The 20532-nt window shown below is 41.3% G+C and overlaps 1 protein-coding gene across 1 annotated transcript in view; it reads right to left on the reverse strand.

Annotated features, from left to right (window-relative positions):
• The window catches only part of INTS9 (integrator complex subunit 9), a 102368-nt gene that overhangs the window by 40275 nt on the left and 41561 nt on the right, over positions 1-20532 (reverse strand). The window contains exons 4-6 of the mRNA XM_019440896.2: positions 18508-18570; positions 13623-13762; positions 11337-11423 (exon numbers count right to left, since the gene is read on the reverse strand). Coding sequence (XP_019296441.1) covers positions 11337-11423; positions 13623-13762; positions 18508-18570 — 290 coding nt within the window. The remainder of the gene's footprint in view (positions 1-11336; positions 11424-13622; positions 13763-18507; positions 18571-20532) is intronic.

The raw sequence follows: 20532 nt of genomic DNA on the forward strand, positions 1-20532 counted from the left end.
ACATTCTGTCGCATCATTCAACCTAGCTATGTAATGCCACAGAAAATATGTAAATGCATGAATGTGGCTGTATGCCAATAGAACTTTACTTATAAAAACTGGCAGGACACATTTGGCCCACAAAACAGGGGCTTGGCCACAGTTGCAACCTCTGTTCTAGATAAGGACCCACTAAGTACTCAGCCCATGAATGAAAACTGTCCCTTAGTAAAACCACATCATCATGATTTTCTTTCTTTCTTTTTTTAATATCATCGTGAGTTTAAGGAACAAAGAGGATATTCTAAGTTTTCACAGAGGAGTAAGAGGGATACATACCACAGATTTAGACTCAGAATAGTACTGGACTTTTCTTTTTTTAAAAAAATTTTTTTTTCAACTTTTTAAATTTATTTTTGGGACAGAGAGAGACAGAGTATGAACGGGGGAGGGGCAGAGAGAGAGGGAGACACAGAATCGGAAACAGGCTCCAGGCTCCGAGCCATCAGCCCAGAGCCTGACGCGGGGCTCGAACTCACGGACCACGAGATCGTGACCTGGCTGAAGTCGGACGCTTAACCGACTGCGCCACCCAGGCGCCCCAGTACTGGACTTTTCAACAGCACTTCTGGAAGCTAGAGAAAATTTATCAAATCCGGATTTCTACCCATTGGAGGGTGAGGGCACAACAAAGGCATTTTAGATGTGCAGTGTCTCAGAAAGTTTGCCTCCCATGCACTCTTCCTCAGGAAGTTAGTAGGGAATGTGCCTGGCAAAATGAAGGCATGAACAAGAAAAAGACCCAGAAAACAGAGGTTGCAACAGAAGAAAGAGGTGAGGATCTCTTCAGGATAATGGTGAAGAAAATCCTACATGGAGAGCCATGCTGCAGGCCCAAGAGCAGCTGAGATCAGACGGGGGAAAGAGAAGGTTCTGGGAGAGAATTTCCAAGAAGATAAAACTGTTACAACACACTGAGTTTGAACATACTGAGGAGAGACTTGTACAAAGAGACAGGTTGGAGATAAATTAGTAAGAAGTGTATAGGAAACTAAGCAGACAAGATCATTACTAACTCAAGGGAAAACAAAAAGTTGTACAGGAAAAGTAATCCTAACAATGTTATAAGGCCAGGGAGTTGCATTTATACAGTCAGAATAATATAAACACTGAATAGAGGTTTAGCTAACCTAGCACATGGATCACGCTGTCCCAATTCTCCTTACCTTTGTTTCTCCAGCAACAAAATATTAATAATCTTTCTCTTTACCTTCTGCATAAACACACTCATGAAGATTTTATTTCACTTATCTGTCCTACATACACTGGATTGCTTTAGGTTTTACAATATTTATTCAATAAATATTTAGCCCTGACTATGGCCATAGCACTGAAGTCCTATAAGGGCTAGAACAGGCACAACATAAAGGCTTCTGCTCATAAGGAGTTTAAGTCTAAAACATTTTTACAACAGTACAAGGCAATAAAAAGATGTCAAAAGCCATGAGTCATCCCTGCCTGCAGACTTGCCTTCTCTCACTGAAGGGTCTAAAAGATATATTGAAAATGCAAATCCACACACACACACACGCCCACCCACCCACCCTCCCTCCCTCCCTCCCCTTTTTCACTTTAATGCTTTCCATTACATTCAGAATAAAATCCAAGGCTCTTAGCATGACTTTATAAGGCCCTTCTTTATCTGGGTCCTGCCTCAGCCTTTGTTCTGTATACTGAGTTATAAACAGCTCTCTTGGTGCCACGTTTCCTCCAGCCTGTAACCTATCATGTTGTCTCCTCTTCATATTTTGTGTGGACAACACTTACTCCTTTAAAATCTAGACAGCTTCTTTTTCTCAGGTCTTGTGACAGTGGTCAAGGCCAGGTACACATCCTATGTGCTCTTTGGGAGAATGGCCTAACTGTGTATCAGAGACAGGGAAGTGGTACAGGAGAGCCCTTTGGATGCAGCTACTGGTAGGGGCTGCTGCTACTGCTTCTCTTCTCCTTTCACACCCCTGTTGACTCTCTGCCAACTACTTGGAGGAAGGAGAGGTTTCTCTCAGAGGCACCTGATGGAAGAAACAGGATTTACAGTCTTGTCTGGATATAAATCCCAGCATTACTTCTTCACCTCTGAGCCTCAGTTTCCTCATTTGTGAAACTGGGAGAGCAGCACCTCTAGAAGAATTTAGAGTTGTTCTGTGAGGGGTAAATAGTATAATGTACATGAATGTCTGGCAGAGAACAGATGCTGAATAAAGATGGTCTCTAACCACTCCCTCCCCCAACTCCTCCCCTCCCAAAACACAGCCAACACAGCTCCAGGAACATATGCATTTTCCAACAGTATCAGAGTAAACTTCAGCCCAGGGTGATTTACTTCAATGAGCAGCAATGACTCTGAACTTGAGTGGCCCACGCACTGCTCTATAGTGTCTCAAGAAAGAACCCAAGCTACTCCCCTGCTTTAGCTCCTTTAAATTCCTCAGGATCAGGGAGCTTCATGGTTTGGGCACCCTAGTGCTGACCTTCATAAAAATAAAGACTTCTTACTTTGGGCTGGGTAGGAGAAGAAGGGTTTGTTTCTAAGCTTTAAGCCAGAGCTGGAAGGCTATTATGGGAGTGGCTTGAGAGGGTGGGGCGGATGAAAAATAACACTTGCAGCCTAATCACATCTTTCAACTTAGGTGAATTTGTCTTACACTGCCCTCAGCTTTGCCAAGGCGCTGCAACAGAGTCATCTCTGTTAGAGGTGGAGCAAAAAGTCATACTCAAGGCTAGATTCAACCCGCTTTCCTTACAGTGAACCTTCTTCCCATCCCTTGACAACCAGTACGGCCATTACCCGAAACAACTTTCTGGGCTTTACTTTCTTCCCTTGAGGACCCTTCCCAGCATACTCTCCCCTTGCCATCTGGGACAATGTCCTCTACAAATTAAGCAGATTAAAATATGAAAGTCTTTCTCAAGACGAAGCATTTGGCTAATGTTTCCTTCACTCTCTGTTGGAGAGTAAACAATCATATATTCAACCTCTAGAATAAGCCACCAAATGCTGAGCCCTTGATAAGAGAAAAAGGGAAGACCAAAGATGTGAAATATCTATTACTTTTGTCTTCAACAGTCCAGAACCTACTTCTGGAGAAATTACTAGAGTGTAGAGAATAACAATTTCCTTAAGCAAAACAAAAGACTTGTGAAAAATTCAGGTATATTTCAACTTGGATCTTCTCTCATCTTCCCGTTAGGGCAAATGGCATAGAAATAATAAATTTATGTTCCAGAGAAACTGAGGAAAGCATCTGTTTATAAAGAAACATTCATGATGATTTTTAATAACTAGTTTAGGAGAGCACTGTTGGGAAGGAGATAATAGCCTTATTAAATACAACAATAAAAACAATAACATATATGTTTTTATTCCATTATATTGTATTACTCACACCATAGTATCTTTTTGCATTTTTGTATCCTGACTGAGCAGTGCCCAACACAAAAGACACTCACAAAATAAAAATGTCTGTTCACTTGTTGCCCCAGGAAAGGCAGGAACCAGTGAGTCAATTATTGACAAGTTCTGTCCAAAGTGCACCAATAAGTTTGGCTAGAGAGCCCTATGACAGTGTGTGAGGAGGTGAGAACTTCAGGGAAGAACCAACCAGTGAGCCAGAAGAGGAAGGCTATGCAGGTCCCAAGGACTCTGGTCTGGAGTCTGACCTGCTCAGTGTAGGATTTTATGACAGGCAGCTTCTAACATGGTCCTAAGGATCCCTGGCCTTCTGTATTCACTCCCTTGTGTGGTTCCCCTCCCCAGAGGGTGGGCTGGACCTAGTGGTTTGCTTCAAGTGAAGAGAATATGACAAAACTGAAGGGATGTCACTTCTTCTAAGATTAGTTTACTAATGACTGTGACTTCCATCTTGCCCATATTCTCTCTTTTGTCCTCTTGCTCACTATGATGAAACCGCTATGAGACGCTCTGTGGACAGGTCCACACACAAGGGCCTGAAGGAGGCTTCAGGCCATCACCTGTGAGGAACAGAACTGTGCCATCACCCACATGAGTGATTCCTTCCCAGTGGAGCCAGAGAGAGGTGAAGCTCTTGTAGGTGACTCAGAACAGACAACCCAGTGTTATTCATAAATTATAGTTTTCTGGATCACATGTTAGCACGGAACCCATGTTTAAATACCTTAACTAAGTCTGGGCTTTCCTGAGGTCTCCTCAATGACATTTTTACAAGCACTAATTATACAGAACTTCTGTAGAAGGGTATTCTTCATATCCAATTTAACTTCAATTTTTGCTTATTTTGGTTGCAACATTGAGCGATTTACTTAACCTTTTCTTTCCACCATATTTCTAAACTGAGGGTAAAATACTTCCTTCAAAGATTGTTGTGAGGACTACAGCAAATGTGTTTATATATATATATATATATATATATATGTGTGTGTGTGTGTGTATATATATATATAAAATCATATATAGGATAATCAGTGCTTTATGAAATTCAGCTTTTTAATGAAATTCAATCACTTTAGCTCCCCCCTTATACTTAAATTCTTTGGGTATCTTATTCTGGTACCTTTTATTGAGTACACTATTTTTCAGATTTAAAACTAATTATTTGTCATTTTTCTATTGGGAAATATCCAGAGGTTTCCTTTTTCATACAGGTTTGGTGACAAAATTTCCACAATTTTGGTGAATTTCCTATCAGCTGCAGAAGAGATTTAAACTAGGAATTAGTCAAATATACTGGTGGCTTTTTCAAATGACCAAAGTTTCAATAATCCTTTCTACAATGTTAATTTCCAATTCTTTTCTCTCTTTCCTGGTATGCACTGGCTGGTTTGAACCAATCCAGTCACTTCTCAATCATGCCATGTTGCCCTGTTTTTGCCTCTACCCTTCCTTTATCTTAGAATCGCCTCTTCCCTCTTTGAAACTCTACTTAAATCTGCCAAGTCCAGTATAAGTCTGGCCACTTAGTATATAATCTTTGCTTGACAAGCTCCTTGGGTACAGGGATTATGTCTTAAACTTTTGGGGGCATTTTCCTGCAAACTTATCATGATGTCAGGCACTTGGCAGTTAGTCAATAAGTCGTCTGAATTCCATATTTATATTCACAAATTCCTTTCATTGACACCCTTTTCTTACTCCTTTGCGGTATTTAGTCACTTGGTCACTACTTCCTTATATTTCCTAACATCTAACCTAACTTTCCCTAAAATTCTGCTTGTGCTTACCTGAGGCTGTAATTATAGAGAGGGATTTATAGAGCCATTCGAAGCTATTAAGATGATTGGCTGATTCAGGAAAAGTTGGATAAAGAAACCCAGTGGGAACTAGTTCTATTTTTTCTGGCTTTCTAATTTATCAAAGTCAAGTTCTCAGAGTCTAAACGTTTAATAAGTACTTTCTAAAAGATTTCATTGTTTTGTTTTTTATCACACTTGAGTACTTAAGAAACTTTCCCCCAGTGTTCTGACATCATGCCAGAGCTCTGCTGTCTCTTCTTCCATCTTACCAGCATCCAACAAGCAGCAAAGACCATGTGTTTGTGTTAAAGAGTAAGACTTTTAAGTCCATAGGGACCATTTAAAAGCTTAGAGATAAAACACTGGTTGGGTTTTTTCTAAGTGTGTGATGAATGAAGGAATCTGCAAAATGAATGTAAGAGCAGAATACAAAGAATATAAGCAACAGCAACGTCTTTTTCCTCTCATTACAGGAAAGTGTGCTTAATATACATGTGAATGGGGTGGGGTGGAGATGTTTTAGCAGAGTGATGATCTATGTGGAGTTTACTAAAGTGGAGCTTGATAATCAAGCATTTCTCAATATTTCTTTTTAAGTTTATATGAGAGAGAAAAAGCACGTGAGCAGCGGAGGGGGTGGGGGTGAAGGAGTAAGACAGAGAAGAGGGAGACGGACAATCCAAGTAGTCCTGCACTGTCAGTGCAGAGCCCGAGGTGGGGCTTGAACTCCTGAACTGTGAGACCATGACCTGAGCCAAGATCAAGAAGAGTCTGACACTTAACCAACTGAGCTACCCAGGCGCCCTGGGCATTTAATATTAACCTAAAACTATAATTTCTGATTTCTGTTTTAGACCCATTTATCTCTAAAAAGGACAAAGGCAATTGCTTAGGCTACTAAAGCACAATAGAAACAATTCTCCAGAGTACCTAAACTACCTTTGCTTTGATTCGATTCTCATCAAAAAAACCTCTTATCTATAACTTGATCTCTTAAGTGGACTTGCTGACCAGACCAGAGTGTCCTAGATAGATGAACCATTTTAGTTCTGGAGCCAGGCAGATGTCTCAGTATAAAGTAATTAAATGGGATTTTTGTTTGTCAGTCAATATCCTGGGAGTTTAGTTAGCCGGAATCAGTCCCTCAGAGGCTAATCAACTCTGAGTGAAATGAAATGATTAAGTTTCTGGAACTGCAAAGCTCAAGGACAAGCAGTGATGACTTCATCAAAGTACTGCCACTCCATGAACACTGGCTTAAGGAGCCTCTCCCTTGGACATCTTTAAAAGCTGTAACCTAAGTGAACTTAGAGATAATTTAATTCAATTCTCTTGTTTTACAGAAAAGGAGACTGAGTGCCAGCGTCTGGATGACAGTGCTAACTAACAGGAGACAACTGTGGAATCAGAAAAATGGTTTTCCTTCTTTTATACTACCTTACTTTCATCAGGAAAGGTAGCACCTAAAGATAAATTAGGTTGTGGAAGGCACATGTGTGCTGATTACGGAAAAGAGGTTATGTGAGCCAAGGGTATCATTAAAGGGGAAAAGGATGCTGGTGTTTACAGAGCACCTACAATGTGCCTTGCATTGTTTGAAGGACTCTCATGCTACTTATTTAGTCCTCAACACAACCCTGCAAGGCTGCTAATGTTATTCTTGTTTTATAAATGAAGAAACAGAGCCTAGAAGAAATAAATTGCTACAGCTACTGAGAAGCAGATATGAAATTTAAACACCTGTCTATTTGATCTCCAAGCCCATAGCTTTAATTTTTTCCCGACCATATAGTTAGCCCTGATAAATTCCTCTATAAATACCCATGGAGCATCAGAGCTGAGGAACTTCAACCATGTCTTCTTTTATGTTTTTTATAAGGGATGAATCCACATATTTGAACTCTGACTACTGAAAACTGCCACAACATTTCTGCCAGGAATATATCGGTGCATAATTCCTTAATGCTTGCAAGAAGGTTATGACAATATCCTGTAATGATTTATCCTTAATTATAACCGTAGACTTCTAGGCTAATACAGGAAAATCCTACCTGCTGGTTTAGTTTCTTAAGTGGAATATTCTGTTCTAAATTTTCCTGTTAAAAACCCTAAACCTTGAAGTGGGTATGGGAAAGTCAGAGACTCAAAAATTATCTTGCAGAGGGAGTCTCCTTTTCCTACCCTTCAAAATCTCTTTTTCAAGAAGAGTAAACTGCGGCCATCAAAATGAGGAAGAAAGATGTCTAACTTCTAAATAAATCTCAAGGAGCGGTGTCAACTGAGGCAGGGGAGTCAGACAGCTGCCAAAAAGCAAGAGTAATAGCTTCTTTTGGTATACATCCTAATACTAAATCAAACGCTAACTCAAACTAACTTCAAATGATTTAAGAGAATTTGTCAGATTCCTTTGACCAATGAGTCTGAAAGGTTTTAATTTATTTATTTTTTTAGTTCATGGTCTTATTAAATAACTTAAGCTACCAAAATGCATCAATTCTAGGCACTTAACCAAGAGACCGCCTGTGTGAAGTTTAAGTCAAAAACTGGGGGCCTGAGTCTCAAATCCAACTCAGAGGTGTTTTACTTGGATCATACAGGATTTTATCTTCATGTGTGAGCCAACATTTTAAAAAGATGAAAAAAAAAATCACATTTAAAACATCCAGAGTTTGGGTTTCTCTTAAAAAAAGAAAAAAAGAAAAAGAAAAGGAAGATTTGGCAGCAATAGACTCACGTTTCCATATGGCCATAATCTGCTGAAGCTGTGCCCCTTTAGAGGGATGTGATCCCTAGTCCACAGTTACAGGTGGCCCACTTTACTCTTGTATTGACCTTTCCCATCCCTGGAGTCATCTGAGTTTGTAAGCCCTACTTAAGACCCCTCTCAATAAGGTGAGTACAGGAATTAAAGGAGGAAGAAAAGGGGGGAATGAAAAAATAGAAGACACAGCCCATATCACTTGGGAAAAATGTCAATGTAGCAGACAGCAAAAAACAGTGTTTCTCACTCAATTTAGTGTGCCACAGTACTTTGGGACACTAGATATGAACTGGCTTGTGACAGAAATTTTAAAGTGATGTAAAGCCTTCAGCATAAATGTTATTCAAATGAAGCACTTTTAGTATTCTGGCCCAAGGTTAAATTCTAGGTGAGTATTTCACAAGAACTCTTTTGTCTGATGTCAATTACAAAACAGCTCTTCAAATTCCTCTACCGCTTGTAATATTTATGCGGAGTTTATCCAGGAGAAAAAGAGGACATGACTTGCTCGGTTTGTTTCTCTAACACTCAGCATATTCTTTCCAATAAGAGTCTTCTCTTTATCAATAACTATGGCTCATCTTGTGCTCAGATGCCAAAACACAATACTTGATCAGGATCAGAAATATGGTTTCAATATATGAAATAATGAAATGAGGTCTTCTCCACTAGTCCAAGTTATTCGGCTTGCTCCTTTACCAAGTTAGCTTTCAACAGTTTCAGATTTTTGCCCACTAGGTGGCGAGATAGCGAATTCAAGGTTTTAATTCAAGGAGCACCCTTCTTTAAAAGGGAGATTTCCTAAGCATCTTAGGAAATAACTTCCAGTCTACCCCTGCAACCTTGCCCTCCCCATCCTCTGCTCCTTCAAGGTCATTTCACCCTTCTCCCTCATAAACGATGGCACTTCTTTTGTAAGTCAGTTATCTCGTTGTATTTTACAAAGAATGGGAGGCAAAGGAAAATTGCCAAGGACTCTGCCCAAGGTCACAGAGGAAAAGGCAAAATAAGGACATGGGACTTCCTAAGACTTGGCCCAGGGTTTGGGAGCCAGGAAACAGTGACCTTTGAACATCACTTCTGGTGTGCCAAAATTATTTGTGGAAGAATACCGTAAGGGGTATAAATTTAAAAGGAGGAAATAAGAGCCAATGTGTACATGTTCCATGGGGAAAGAGAACAAAGTCCTAAAATTTCTAAGGCGGGAAATGCACACAGCTAGGTCTGATGTGCTCCAGTGGGCACACAGGAGAGAGAAAGAAAAGGGGAAGGAGGGATAGCAATGGGCAGGAGGAGAGGCAGCTGAGAACAAGAATGCAAAATGAGAAGGGAAAGGGACCTTGTTTTAGGCAGGTGGGTGTACACACAGAAGAGTCAGACACACGTGTGAGTCTTTCCTACCATGAAGCCATACAGACACCATATCCCTAAATCACAGAAATCGAGACCCAAACAATATCAATAAAACAGAGGAGAAAAATGAGCACAGTTACACATACTTCCTCCTCTCCTCACCTGAGGGGGCTCACATGCACTCAAAAAGTGACATGTGTGCCCTCAAGGCAGCCTGGCATAATGGTTAAAAGCACAAACTCTGGCACCAGGCTAGCCCTACTGCCTGGGTTCTAATTGAAATCCTACCAGTCACTAGTTGGCTGACCTTGAGCAAGTTACTTAACCTATCTGTGCCTGTTTTCTCTTCTGCAAAATGATCATGTTACAGAACTAAATAAATCAAGTAAAATGCTGAGACTTTAAGTGAATTAAGAAAAACAAGTGTCTGGCACACAGTGTAAGTTAAATAAAACAACACATACACAGAGGAAACTCATATGCTCAAACTCTGAAACAGTTACAGTATAAAAACAAAGCATATTCTCTTAGCTACACAAACATATTTTTGTAGAAGGAATAGTCTACGAATTAAGTCTAAGAATTAAGACATTCTAAAGCTTAGATAACTAGAGAGCTCACAAATCACTGACCTAGAGGGAAAGAGAACACAGTGGCAAGGTGGCTGGAAAAGAGTGGACTTGGGCAGGCACACATGGGACACCCACTACTTAAAAAGCCAATGACGGAGTTTTTACTCCAGACTCTGGATGCTAGGCCTGGAAGGCTGGGACTACCGTGATGGAGGGTAGGCTCACAGAAACCGTAGTATGTTCAGACTGGCTAGGGTCCTCCGCTACTACTGAAACATGAGCATGGAAGTAGAATCAAGCTGCCTCCTTGCCTCTACTATTATATTTCTACTATGTCACCTCTTACGATCTGGTTTTTGATCCTAGCACTCTAGTGAAACTAACCTCCCTGGGACTTCCATTAACCAAGGGTCTTACCTCCATCTTATCCATGATGATATTTCTGCAGCATCTGATACCAAATGACAAGGCCAGGTGTGGGGAAATTCCCTTTTACCCTGGGCTGCCGCTCAGCTCTCCTCTGATCTTCCTAAGGATGACTTCACAGCCTCTTTCACAATTCATATCAATTCTTCTCCATTCTGTCTTAGAAATTTCTTCATGCTCCCTGCTACTGCCTCCGTTCAGGCTTTTGTTCTCTCCCCTGGGTTTCTGAAAGAGTCCTACACCTGGTCTTTTGCCTCCATCTCTGCAGCCAACCCATCTTTCGTGCTGCTTCTAGAGTCACTTTCCCCCAAATGTGTGATCACAACATTCTTCTCCTTACAAACCTCCACAGAGGGACTTCCCACTCTCCATAACACAAAACTCAAACTTCACACATCAGATTCTTCATTATCTTGCTCCAATGTACCTCTATAGTTTCATTTCTCACCTCTCTGCTTTCCCACTCTCATCCACCCTGTACTTCTCACTGTTCCCTGAATATACTATATCCTGTCATGCTGTGCTGGGACGCACTTCCTGACCTTTTCTATCAGGAAAGTCCTTTTCTTCCTTCAAGACCCACCTTAACTGCCACCTCCTAAGGATGTCCTCATCAGCTTCCCTACACAAAGAGTTCTTCATTCTCTGAGTGCCTATAGCACTGTGACGAGCACCTCTTACAATACATGCCATCCAAAGCTGTAATTTATCTGTCAATGGTCTGACTTCCCATCAACCCCTGAGCACCTCAAAGACAGCGCCAATTGTTTTACTAATTTTAAAAACCTTTTGGACCCTGTACAGTACCTTGGACATGGTCTCTCACAATATATTGGTTGTATCAAACATAGCCCTTCCATAAGATAGGGAGTTCTAACAGTAAAAGCGTAAAGCATAACACAAGGAACAAATGGTACTGTTTCACAAAGCCTGTGGGTCTACTGTCAAGGGGAACAGACAGGTCTACTGCTCACCGCTGAATATCCTTGTTCTTCCACAAGGAGGCAGACTGAGCCTTGGGCACTCTTTCAATGAAATTCACCAGCTCTTCCATGAGCAGCCTGAGTTTAAAGAAAAAAGTGATGAGCACTCATAGAAAAATGAGAAAAACACCACATTCGTAACATGGTAGCCAAGACGAGTGGGCTTGTCTGCCTTCCCCCTCCCTAATCATTTTTCTCTCTGTTGCATATAAATTTGGACACCCATTCACATAAACCTGAACAGAAACCCAACCATCTTTTGAATTTCCATGTTAGACATTTCGAACATAAATGATTTAATTCACCTTTAAAACAAGCCTGGCATGTATCTTATCTTTGGACACTGAAATATACAAGCCCATGGTTTAGCTCTCATTCTTAAGATCTCTGCCTTCATGGAACTAAAAATATGAAAGGAGGAAAAGCCAAATGACTGTGAAGTACCTGATTTTGGTGGCAGCAGGGGTGGGGTAGGATTGTTTTTTTTAAATGTTTTTATTTATTTTTGAGAGAGACATAGACAGCATGAGCAGGGGAGGGACAGAGAGAGAGGGAGACACAGAATCCGAGGCAGGCTCCAGGCTCTGAGCTGTCAGCACAGAGCCCGACGCGGGGCTCGAACTCACAGACTGCGAGATCATGACCTGAGCTGAAGTCGGACACCCAACCGACTGAGCCACCCAGGCGCCCCAGGATTGTTTTTTTAATGACAATATTAAGTGGAAATTTTACACTGGAAAAGCACGTTTTCTTGACATGCGTTTTGGGAATTTACAAAATTCCACATGGAAGAATACTCTTAAGAATTAATCCTAAAAGCCTAACTCAAGACTTGCAAAAGGACAGGTTCTGTGTGCAGATCATGAGATAGATTACCACAAAATCACAACAGAGGGGAACCTAAGAAATGCTTTACTCGAGTGGATCGATGATGCAATGTGCTCTGAGAAGTGCATGGCAGAGACCTGTGAGAATCCTGGATGACTAGAGGATGACCAAAAAGCAAGAAAAAGATTTTCAACATCTTGACTCCCCTTTCAGAACGCAGTAGAGAGGACCCATATTGACTCAAATCCTCTCCCAATCAACATAGAGATACGGTAGGCTGTAGTTAGCACTTGAACAACTTCATTTCATTTCCATCGATTTATTTATTCCCCATCCCATCTCCTTTCATCTTGAAGGAGCAGCACTAGTTCTAGCACATTCAAAGATCTGGGACCCAGGCACATTATCGTTCTGGCTGGAGTTCCTGGAGAACAGTCTGGTGTGTCCTTCATCATGCTTTAACCTTTTCAGAGTAGAGTCTGATGTTTTCAGCTTATCCTCTCATTATCAGTGATCCACCACCATGTGTTTGCCTTTCCTATAATGTCCCTTCCTCAGATCTCCAGGCTTCTCCTGTACACATGAAATGTTCTTTAACGTGAACGGACACAAAAAACAAGGACACATTTGGTTTCTTTCTGGTAATTCCATCTTGTACTTTTGCAAGACACTGGAACCCGAAGCTAAGAGTCTGTATCAACACCTCGATCCTGTATTTTGAGTCTTGCTAGTTTCACTTTATACCATACTTGTTAGTCTGCTTCAACATAATTCTTTTTTCTGGGGTAGGTAATTTTCTTCACGTGATTTTTCTCTCACTAAATGATGCTATAGGTACTGGCAGCAACCACTTGCATTGTGAAGGCTTGGGAGGGGCAGAGGAAGAGACAGCAGAGCATTCTCAGAGACAAAGGCAGGCTCCTTTTACTCCTTAGAGCTCTGAGTTTCACCCTGTCACAAGTACAGTCAACTTAACCATCTAATTACTTATCCTGTTTTCTACAAGCTGTCTCCATTTACAGTCTGTGCTAAATCATACAGGGAGGAAATTCTGAAAGCAAAGTAATACGATCTCTTCTTTTCAATAGGCTATGCTCCTTTCTCCTGAAGCTCTTTGCATTACATCTTTGTGACATCTTACTCAACGTTACCTCCTCTAATTAGGGTCATCTGCACAGAGGACCGGTCTCTGTGAACACCTTCTTCCACTCTTTGTTTCAAAAAACCAAACAAAAGACTGAGACTACTTGCTGCATTAATCTTGAGGCAATTCCAATGAATGCTTGTTTTATTTGTGGAGAGTAGTCTACTCACACCAATTCTACTTCTGGGTTAGCTGCTCAGAAGGAAACACCAATCACTCTTGGCACAACATTCTGTTAAATGGTCACCAAGGAAGGAAGGAGTTCTTCAGCCACTTTCTGCTGCTGGGAGAATAAATACTCTCACCTGCCGATCTGGACGGTGGGCTCTGTGGCATACACTGTGCCTGTGAAACCAGTGTGCTCAGTGATGTAGGGCAGTGCCATCATGCAGTGGTAGTTAGAGATGAGGATCACATCTACCGTAGACAGATCTATTAGCTCGGTCTGAAAAGAAAGGGGAGGGAATGATACATATCTGTTCAGGGCACATAGATCAACATGATGTGACTGAAAAATGATGCTGTCAGAATGCAGAGGAGTTGTTCTTGTACTACAGAATAATGATGCCTTTCACGCAACGCTTCTATTCTCTCATTTTAGGATGTTTCCTAATGTTGGCATTAAGTAGCAGGACAGGATGGCTAACAGCGAGAATGCAGCCAGTCAGTGCACCAGCAGCACTCAGATTTTGCCGAAATAGAGTTCTGAGTTAGGCAGATGAGGGGAAATGACAACAGGACGTCTCAGCAGCTGCTGCCTAGCACGTGCAACCAGGTACCGTGAAGCAGAAAGAGCACGACAGAAGCCGTGAGGGGAATGCAAATCTAATGCACCACTGCCATGGATTACTGGTGACAGAGGGAACAGCTTAGGCACAAACTAGCCCTTCACAAGGCAAATGCAGGAGGAAACTTCTTTTTCTTCTAGAGGGAAATTTTGACCACTAGTGCTGGATATAGATCCAAAACAAATCTAGTGTCAGAATCACAAAAGGAAATTATACTGTCATATTCTGCCCTAGCCTTAACCTTAAATTTACCTTTTACTCCACTATTAAGGTCACATGAAAAGGGAAAGACAGGTTGGCAGGTGAGGGAAAAATGCCACTCGTGTTTAGTAAACTTTATGAAAACTCTTTCAGCAGAAAGGAATATTTCCCCATATATTTAAGTCCTACTTGTCCTTTAAAGCTTAATTCACTTCCTCTGTTAAACCTTCCTGATTTGCCCAGATGAAAAAAACACAATTCTTTCTCAGAATTACCAAGGCATTTTCTGGAAGCCCTCTTTTTTTTTTTAAGTTTATTTATTATGGGTTGGGGGGGGGAGAGAGGGAGAGAGAGAGAGGGAGAGAGGGAGAGAGGGAGAGAGAGAGAGAGAGAGAGAGAGTGAGAGAGAGTGAGTGAGTGAGTTTGGGAGGGCAGAGAGACAAAGGGAGAGAATCCCAAGCAGGTTCTGCACTATCCGCCTGACGTGGGGCTTGAACTCACAAACTGTGAGATGATGACCTGAGCCAAAGCTGGATGCTCAACCAACTGAGCCACCCAGGTGTCTCTATGTAGATGCCCCTCTTATGACTGTTGCCATTCTGTAAAACAGCTCCTCAAAGCACCACTTTGTCCCTCCAATATTAAATGTCTCTGAGGATAAGAATCCTGTGTGACTCATCTCTGTCCCCTCCCAGTTGTGGTAGGCAAGTGCAAAACAGGCCTAGGCGCACTGCTGTTGGAGGAATGCATCATTAGAACTGGCACTTTCTGTGGGAAAAGTGAATTGCGATTATTCAGAGACATTGTCTCAATCACTAAAGTTACCTCTGAGAAATTGTATGGTGTACTAAGGACAGCATAGGGTAAGTCAAGGAAGTGTTTCAGATGGGAGAATGGGTTGTTGAACTAATATGTCTCCCACAGAGAAGAAGTAAGAACAAAGAGCTCTGTGCCATCTTGCAAATAATAGAGACAGTTTGCCATTTTGGCTGTGGGTATTTTCTGGTTGAATGGCTTTACATACAAAGTAAGTTAATTTAATAAAGCCGGCAAGAGATAATCAGCTCCTGAGGACAGCATGTAGATTAGAGGTCAGAAGTTACTCACTGCTAGGGCAATGGCAATCTGTGTGAATAAAATGCCTAATGACAGTAACAGCCAATTTACACCACCCTTAACTCCATGTGTGCATTGCACTTCCAGGACAATATCCTCATAAGGAAGGGTCATGTAACATTCCAATAGTTCTATTCCCTACTACCTCTCTAGAACCATTCTTAAACAAATAAGAAAATTAAGACATAATCGCAGAGTGACAGATCCAGAAGAAAACAAGGGAATGCCTGGGTGGCTCAATCAGTTAAGTGTCTGACTCTTGATTTCGGTTCAGGTCATGATCTCACAGTTTGTGGGATTGAGCCCTGTGTCAGGCTCTGTGCTGGCACTGTGGAGCCTGCTTGGGATTCTTTCTCTCCCTTTCTCTCTGCCCTTCCCCCCGCCCCCCCAAATAAATAAATAAACTTAAAAAAAAAAAACTTTAGAAAACAAGAAAACAACGGTTGAAACAACAAGAAAGCTCAAAAGCATCTCCTTTCCCTCTTGCACAGAGAAACTGGGTGAGTTTGAAATTTCTCTTTAATATGTAAGAGTCAGCCCACAGAGTCTAGAATGATTAGAAATTTGGTAAGGACAGCTAGAAGAAAAAAATATATGTATACATATATATTCTGTCTGTATATATATCAAGGGTGCCTACATAAGCATTTTTCCTGAGAAATAAATTTAACATCCAAACCATGTTTATATACTCGCATTTATGTTTTTATTTACATTCTCTCACTCAAAATCCAATAAAGATTATTTTAATTTTAAACTTGTTGTATATAGACATTTGGGTTCTATAGACCATGAATTGGGTCAAACACTCATAATTTATTGGTTTCTTACTATATTGCCCTAGACTTTATACTCAGTCTACAGTGTGGACTTAGGCAGATACAAAAATATTTAAGGTAGTTGCACTAGATTTTAAATTCCAGGAAGACTGGGATTAGCTCACCTATAAGTCTCTGAAGACTGCACTGGAATAAGTATATCTGTCCTGATTCTGTGACTCTCCTATTTTCTCCCAATCATACAATGCCCTGCCTCTACCTTAAAATAGTGACTATTACTAACTTGACACAAACTACAAGACAATACAAGCTGAAAAAACTTACATAGCTCTAGAAGCCTAAATATATCAATAATCCTTTAGCCAAGGAAAGGTGAACTGTGAAATAGTAATTTTTAAAAAATGTTTATTTAAAACATTTAAATGAGAGACACAGAGCATGAGCAGGGGAGGGGCAGAGAGAGAGGGAGACACAGAATCCAAAGCAGGTCCAGCCTCTGAGCTATCAGCACAGAGCCTGACACAGGGCTCAAACTCATGGACCGTGAGATCATGACTTGAGCCGAAGTCGGACACCTAACTGACTGAGCCAACCAGGTGCCCAAAATACGAATTATTTAATTCCAATTTCTAATTGATTAGTACTCAATGGAGCAGGTCCGAAAGTCATCAGAACACCAATTCATAAATTCTACACTGTGGTCCATAAACTGAAGGTTGCTGCAGTCAGTGCCATATGTAGCAAGCTGAAAATAAATGCAGCACCTGGGATTAGGAATCTTTGAACAGATGGGGACCTGCCCCACCAATTCCTAAATGACAAATGAAGGTGACAAAAGATTTGAATAGCAGTTAGGAAGAGCTCAGGATTCTTGGCAACTCTTTACCTTCACTGTTTCTCTTACTACTTTATCTCAAACTTGTTCCCTTGTCTGCCACCTTCAGTTACCAATCTTGCTCCACAACTCCAAAAGGACACATACACATAATTCAACGAGAGAAAACAAGTTTATCTACAGAATATCAAAGAAGGTGTTAAAATGGAAAGAGACGGAGAAAGAGTACAAAAATAAGGGAAACAGTACTTCAGATTTTCTTCTGGCACTGGATTGTGACAGTATTTTCTAGAGGCACCATAATCCACTGGGTACATGGAAAGACCAGGATGGTAGCTTCTCACTGATTTCCTTAGGAACCTGGGACTAGCTACTGGCCTCCCTATACTTTGTCTGTTGAGAATGCCATCTAGACCGCTCTAGAGATCAGGACTCTGTCAACTGAGATTACTTAGCTGCATTTAAAGTGAATGGGGCAGGGGCAGGGGCACGCCTGGGTGGCTCAGTTGGTTAAGTGTCCGACTTCGGCTCAGGTCATGATCTCATGGTTCCTGAGTTTGAGTCACGTGTTGGGCTCTGTGCTGACAGCTTGGAGCCTGGAGCCTCCTTCGGGTTCTCTGTCCCTCTCTCTCTAACCCTCTCCCGCTCGCCTCTCTGTCTCTCTCTCAAAAATAAATAAAAACAGGGGCGCCTGGGTGGCTCAGTCGGTTGAGCGGCCGACTTCGGCTCAGGTCATGATCTCGCGGTCCATGAGTTCAAGCCCCGCGTCGGGCTCTGTGCGGACAGCTCAGAGCCTGGAGCCTGTTTCAGATTCTGTGTCTCCCTCTCTCTGACCCTCCCCCGTTCATGTTCTGTCTCTCTCTGTCTCAAAAATAAAACATTAAAAAAAAATTTAAAAAAATAAAAACAAGGAAACAAAAAATTAAAATGAATGGAAACTGACCTTTGTTTTCTTTAAAATGATAAAACTGACCCCAAACTCTTAAAACAAGTGTCACTGTGATAATAATATGTAAGTGAATAGGTATCCGTGGCTCAATTCAGAATCTGTGAATTTCAAGCAATATTTGATATTACAGTTTACTGCATTGGTTGAATAACAGCAATTCCCAATTACCCACTGTAAGCAAGACTACAAACAGTATGGCTAATCTAAGACACAGGGATATAATTACAAAACTGAAAGGCTTGAGTTATTTCTGTATCATGCTCAGAACTATGCCCTGGTACAAGTGTCAGTGGGGATTATAGAAAGAGCTAGGAATACAAAAAGGAGAGTTAAATTTCTTACAGATAATATAAAAGGCTCCTAAATGATTATATTTTAGTTGCATGATAATGTGCCTGGAATAATAGATTCATTTCATTTTGAAAACAGAAAGCTAAGCCCCTTAAGATTATTTCTTGACTTCCATTTTGAGAGATGACAAGATATGCTTTGTTTCTACAATAAGAATCACTTTCATCTTACCTCTGGCAAGCAGAATTCAGGCACAGAATCCACAAATACATGACCTGAGCACTCTTTTAATTCCTAAAAGAAACCAAAAGGAAAAAATTCTAGGAAGAGATATCCAACAGATATAGCACCAAAGAAACTTCATCCCCAAACCAAACTTTCCATGAAGAATCACAGACTGCTAGAGAGTTGGAGGGAAGTCGGAAGGTTATTCAGGCCAACTGCTTTTGTGTTTAGGCTCAGGGAGATTAAGTGTCTTATGCAGGATAAAAAACGCTGGTTGGTGGCTGACTTGGGGCTTCAACGCGCATTTCTCGATGTCTCTTCAAGCATGTGTGGATATACGCTGCTTTCTAAATCACAATGCAGTGCTTCCCAAGTAATAGTTACATAGCCTATACCAGCAATATCAGAATCATCTGGGAACGCTGATGGAAGTAAAGATTCCTAGGCCCCATCAAGGGATTAGAAATCTGGATATGAGGCCTTGAAACCTGTATTTATAATAAGCACCTCTAATGATTTTGTTATGCAATCAGGTTAGGAGTCCTGGCCAAGGACAAACGACTTAGAGGCTTTTTCTCCTCCTACCAAGGATCGAGGGGTGAGGGACAAGGGGCAAGCAAGGAGGGAGATGAAGCGCAGAGGGTAGGGATTAAACCACCACCACTACTATCACCTCTGTGAACGTAACCTTTGTCCTCACGGAGCGCACAATTCATTTGGGATTATAAACCACATGTATTTATTCAAGAGAAAAAAGTACACTTATATAGAAAGAGAATACAGTACAATTCCCTACTCTGCTTGTGCCCTACCATATTTAATATGTCTTAGTTTGAATTCCCTCATAAACAGACCTTGAGAAAATGGTGAGTGCAAGCTAACACGGAAGTGCTGAAAAAAGGGCAGGAGGATGAGAGCCCTGATGGGCGATCAGGGGAAAGGAAGGGGGCTGATCATGGGTATGTTACTAAGCTGTACCCCACTGTGGGTAGCTGGGACTTCTTCCCATGGGGAACTCTGAGAAATGGTGTGAAACACACACCTTGGAGTTACCCTCCTCAGAGGCAACGGATCTAGGATATTTATTTACACGGTAACTCCTGCATTTGTGCAGCTTCAGGGGAAAACTCTCCGGCAGACTCATACAGGTATGGGCAGCTGAAATTATGACAGAGCAGCACACTGAAGAGGCACGAGGGGGCCACCTATGGGGTCTGCTACAAATGCCTCCAGAAAGCCACTCGAGTGGCTATCTTCCCACATTATACTTGAAACTGAAATCTGTGGAGGATTTTTTGCTTCATCAAGGTCAAAGTTTTCTGTGACTTTATAAGGAAACCAGTAAAAGTGAGAATTTGCTCGACAGTTTGCTCTTTCCAGAAAAAGAAAAATACTGTTAGAATTTTGTTCCATCATGTTTTCATTAGTCATTGAACATGTATTTCTATATATTCATATACAAGTGTCTTTACACATGGGAGCTTGAATGGTTTTATTCTCAATCTTTATCTGAAATTAGGGTATTAACTGTGTAATTCTCCTTTTGAATTTTACAGGTCTTATATCAGAACCTTGACAGAAGGTTTCCTCCCCTTACCTTCCACAGTAAACTCTGGTTCCGGTTCCTCTCTTTATATGACTACCTTTTAAACAGTGAAACACTAAGCCAAAAACGGACTGAAAATAGTTCTTAATTACAATGTACCTGCTAGCTAAAAACAAATGAACAATTACGTTTAATGGGAGAAGACTCCCAACTCCCTTAGGATGAGGTTAAATATGATTAGAGACAAATCATGGGAAATTTCAAAGCCCTGACTGCTCTTAAACTGGCTATGTAATCTTCTTCTCCATAATGCTGCACATCAGGGCATGTCTAGCTCACATGACAGAGCCTCTTCTGACGCTTTCTGGCCTGGAGAAGCATATTTGCATTCCACGCACTTACAGTGCCCCTGTATTTTATTCACCACTCCCTTCTAATGAAATGCTCCCACATACACATGCAAGTCATTTTCGCTCACAATGCAC

This window comes from Panthera pardus, unplaced genomic scaffold, assembly GCF_024362965.1.
Source record: "Panthera pardus isolate Hobbes unplaced genomic scaffold, ASM2436296v1 HiC_scaffold_13, whole genome shotgun sequence".
In the NCBI taxonomy this organism is placed as follows: domain Eukaryota; kingdom Metazoa; phylum Chordata; class Mammalia; order Carnivora; family Felidae; genus Panthera; species Panthera pardus.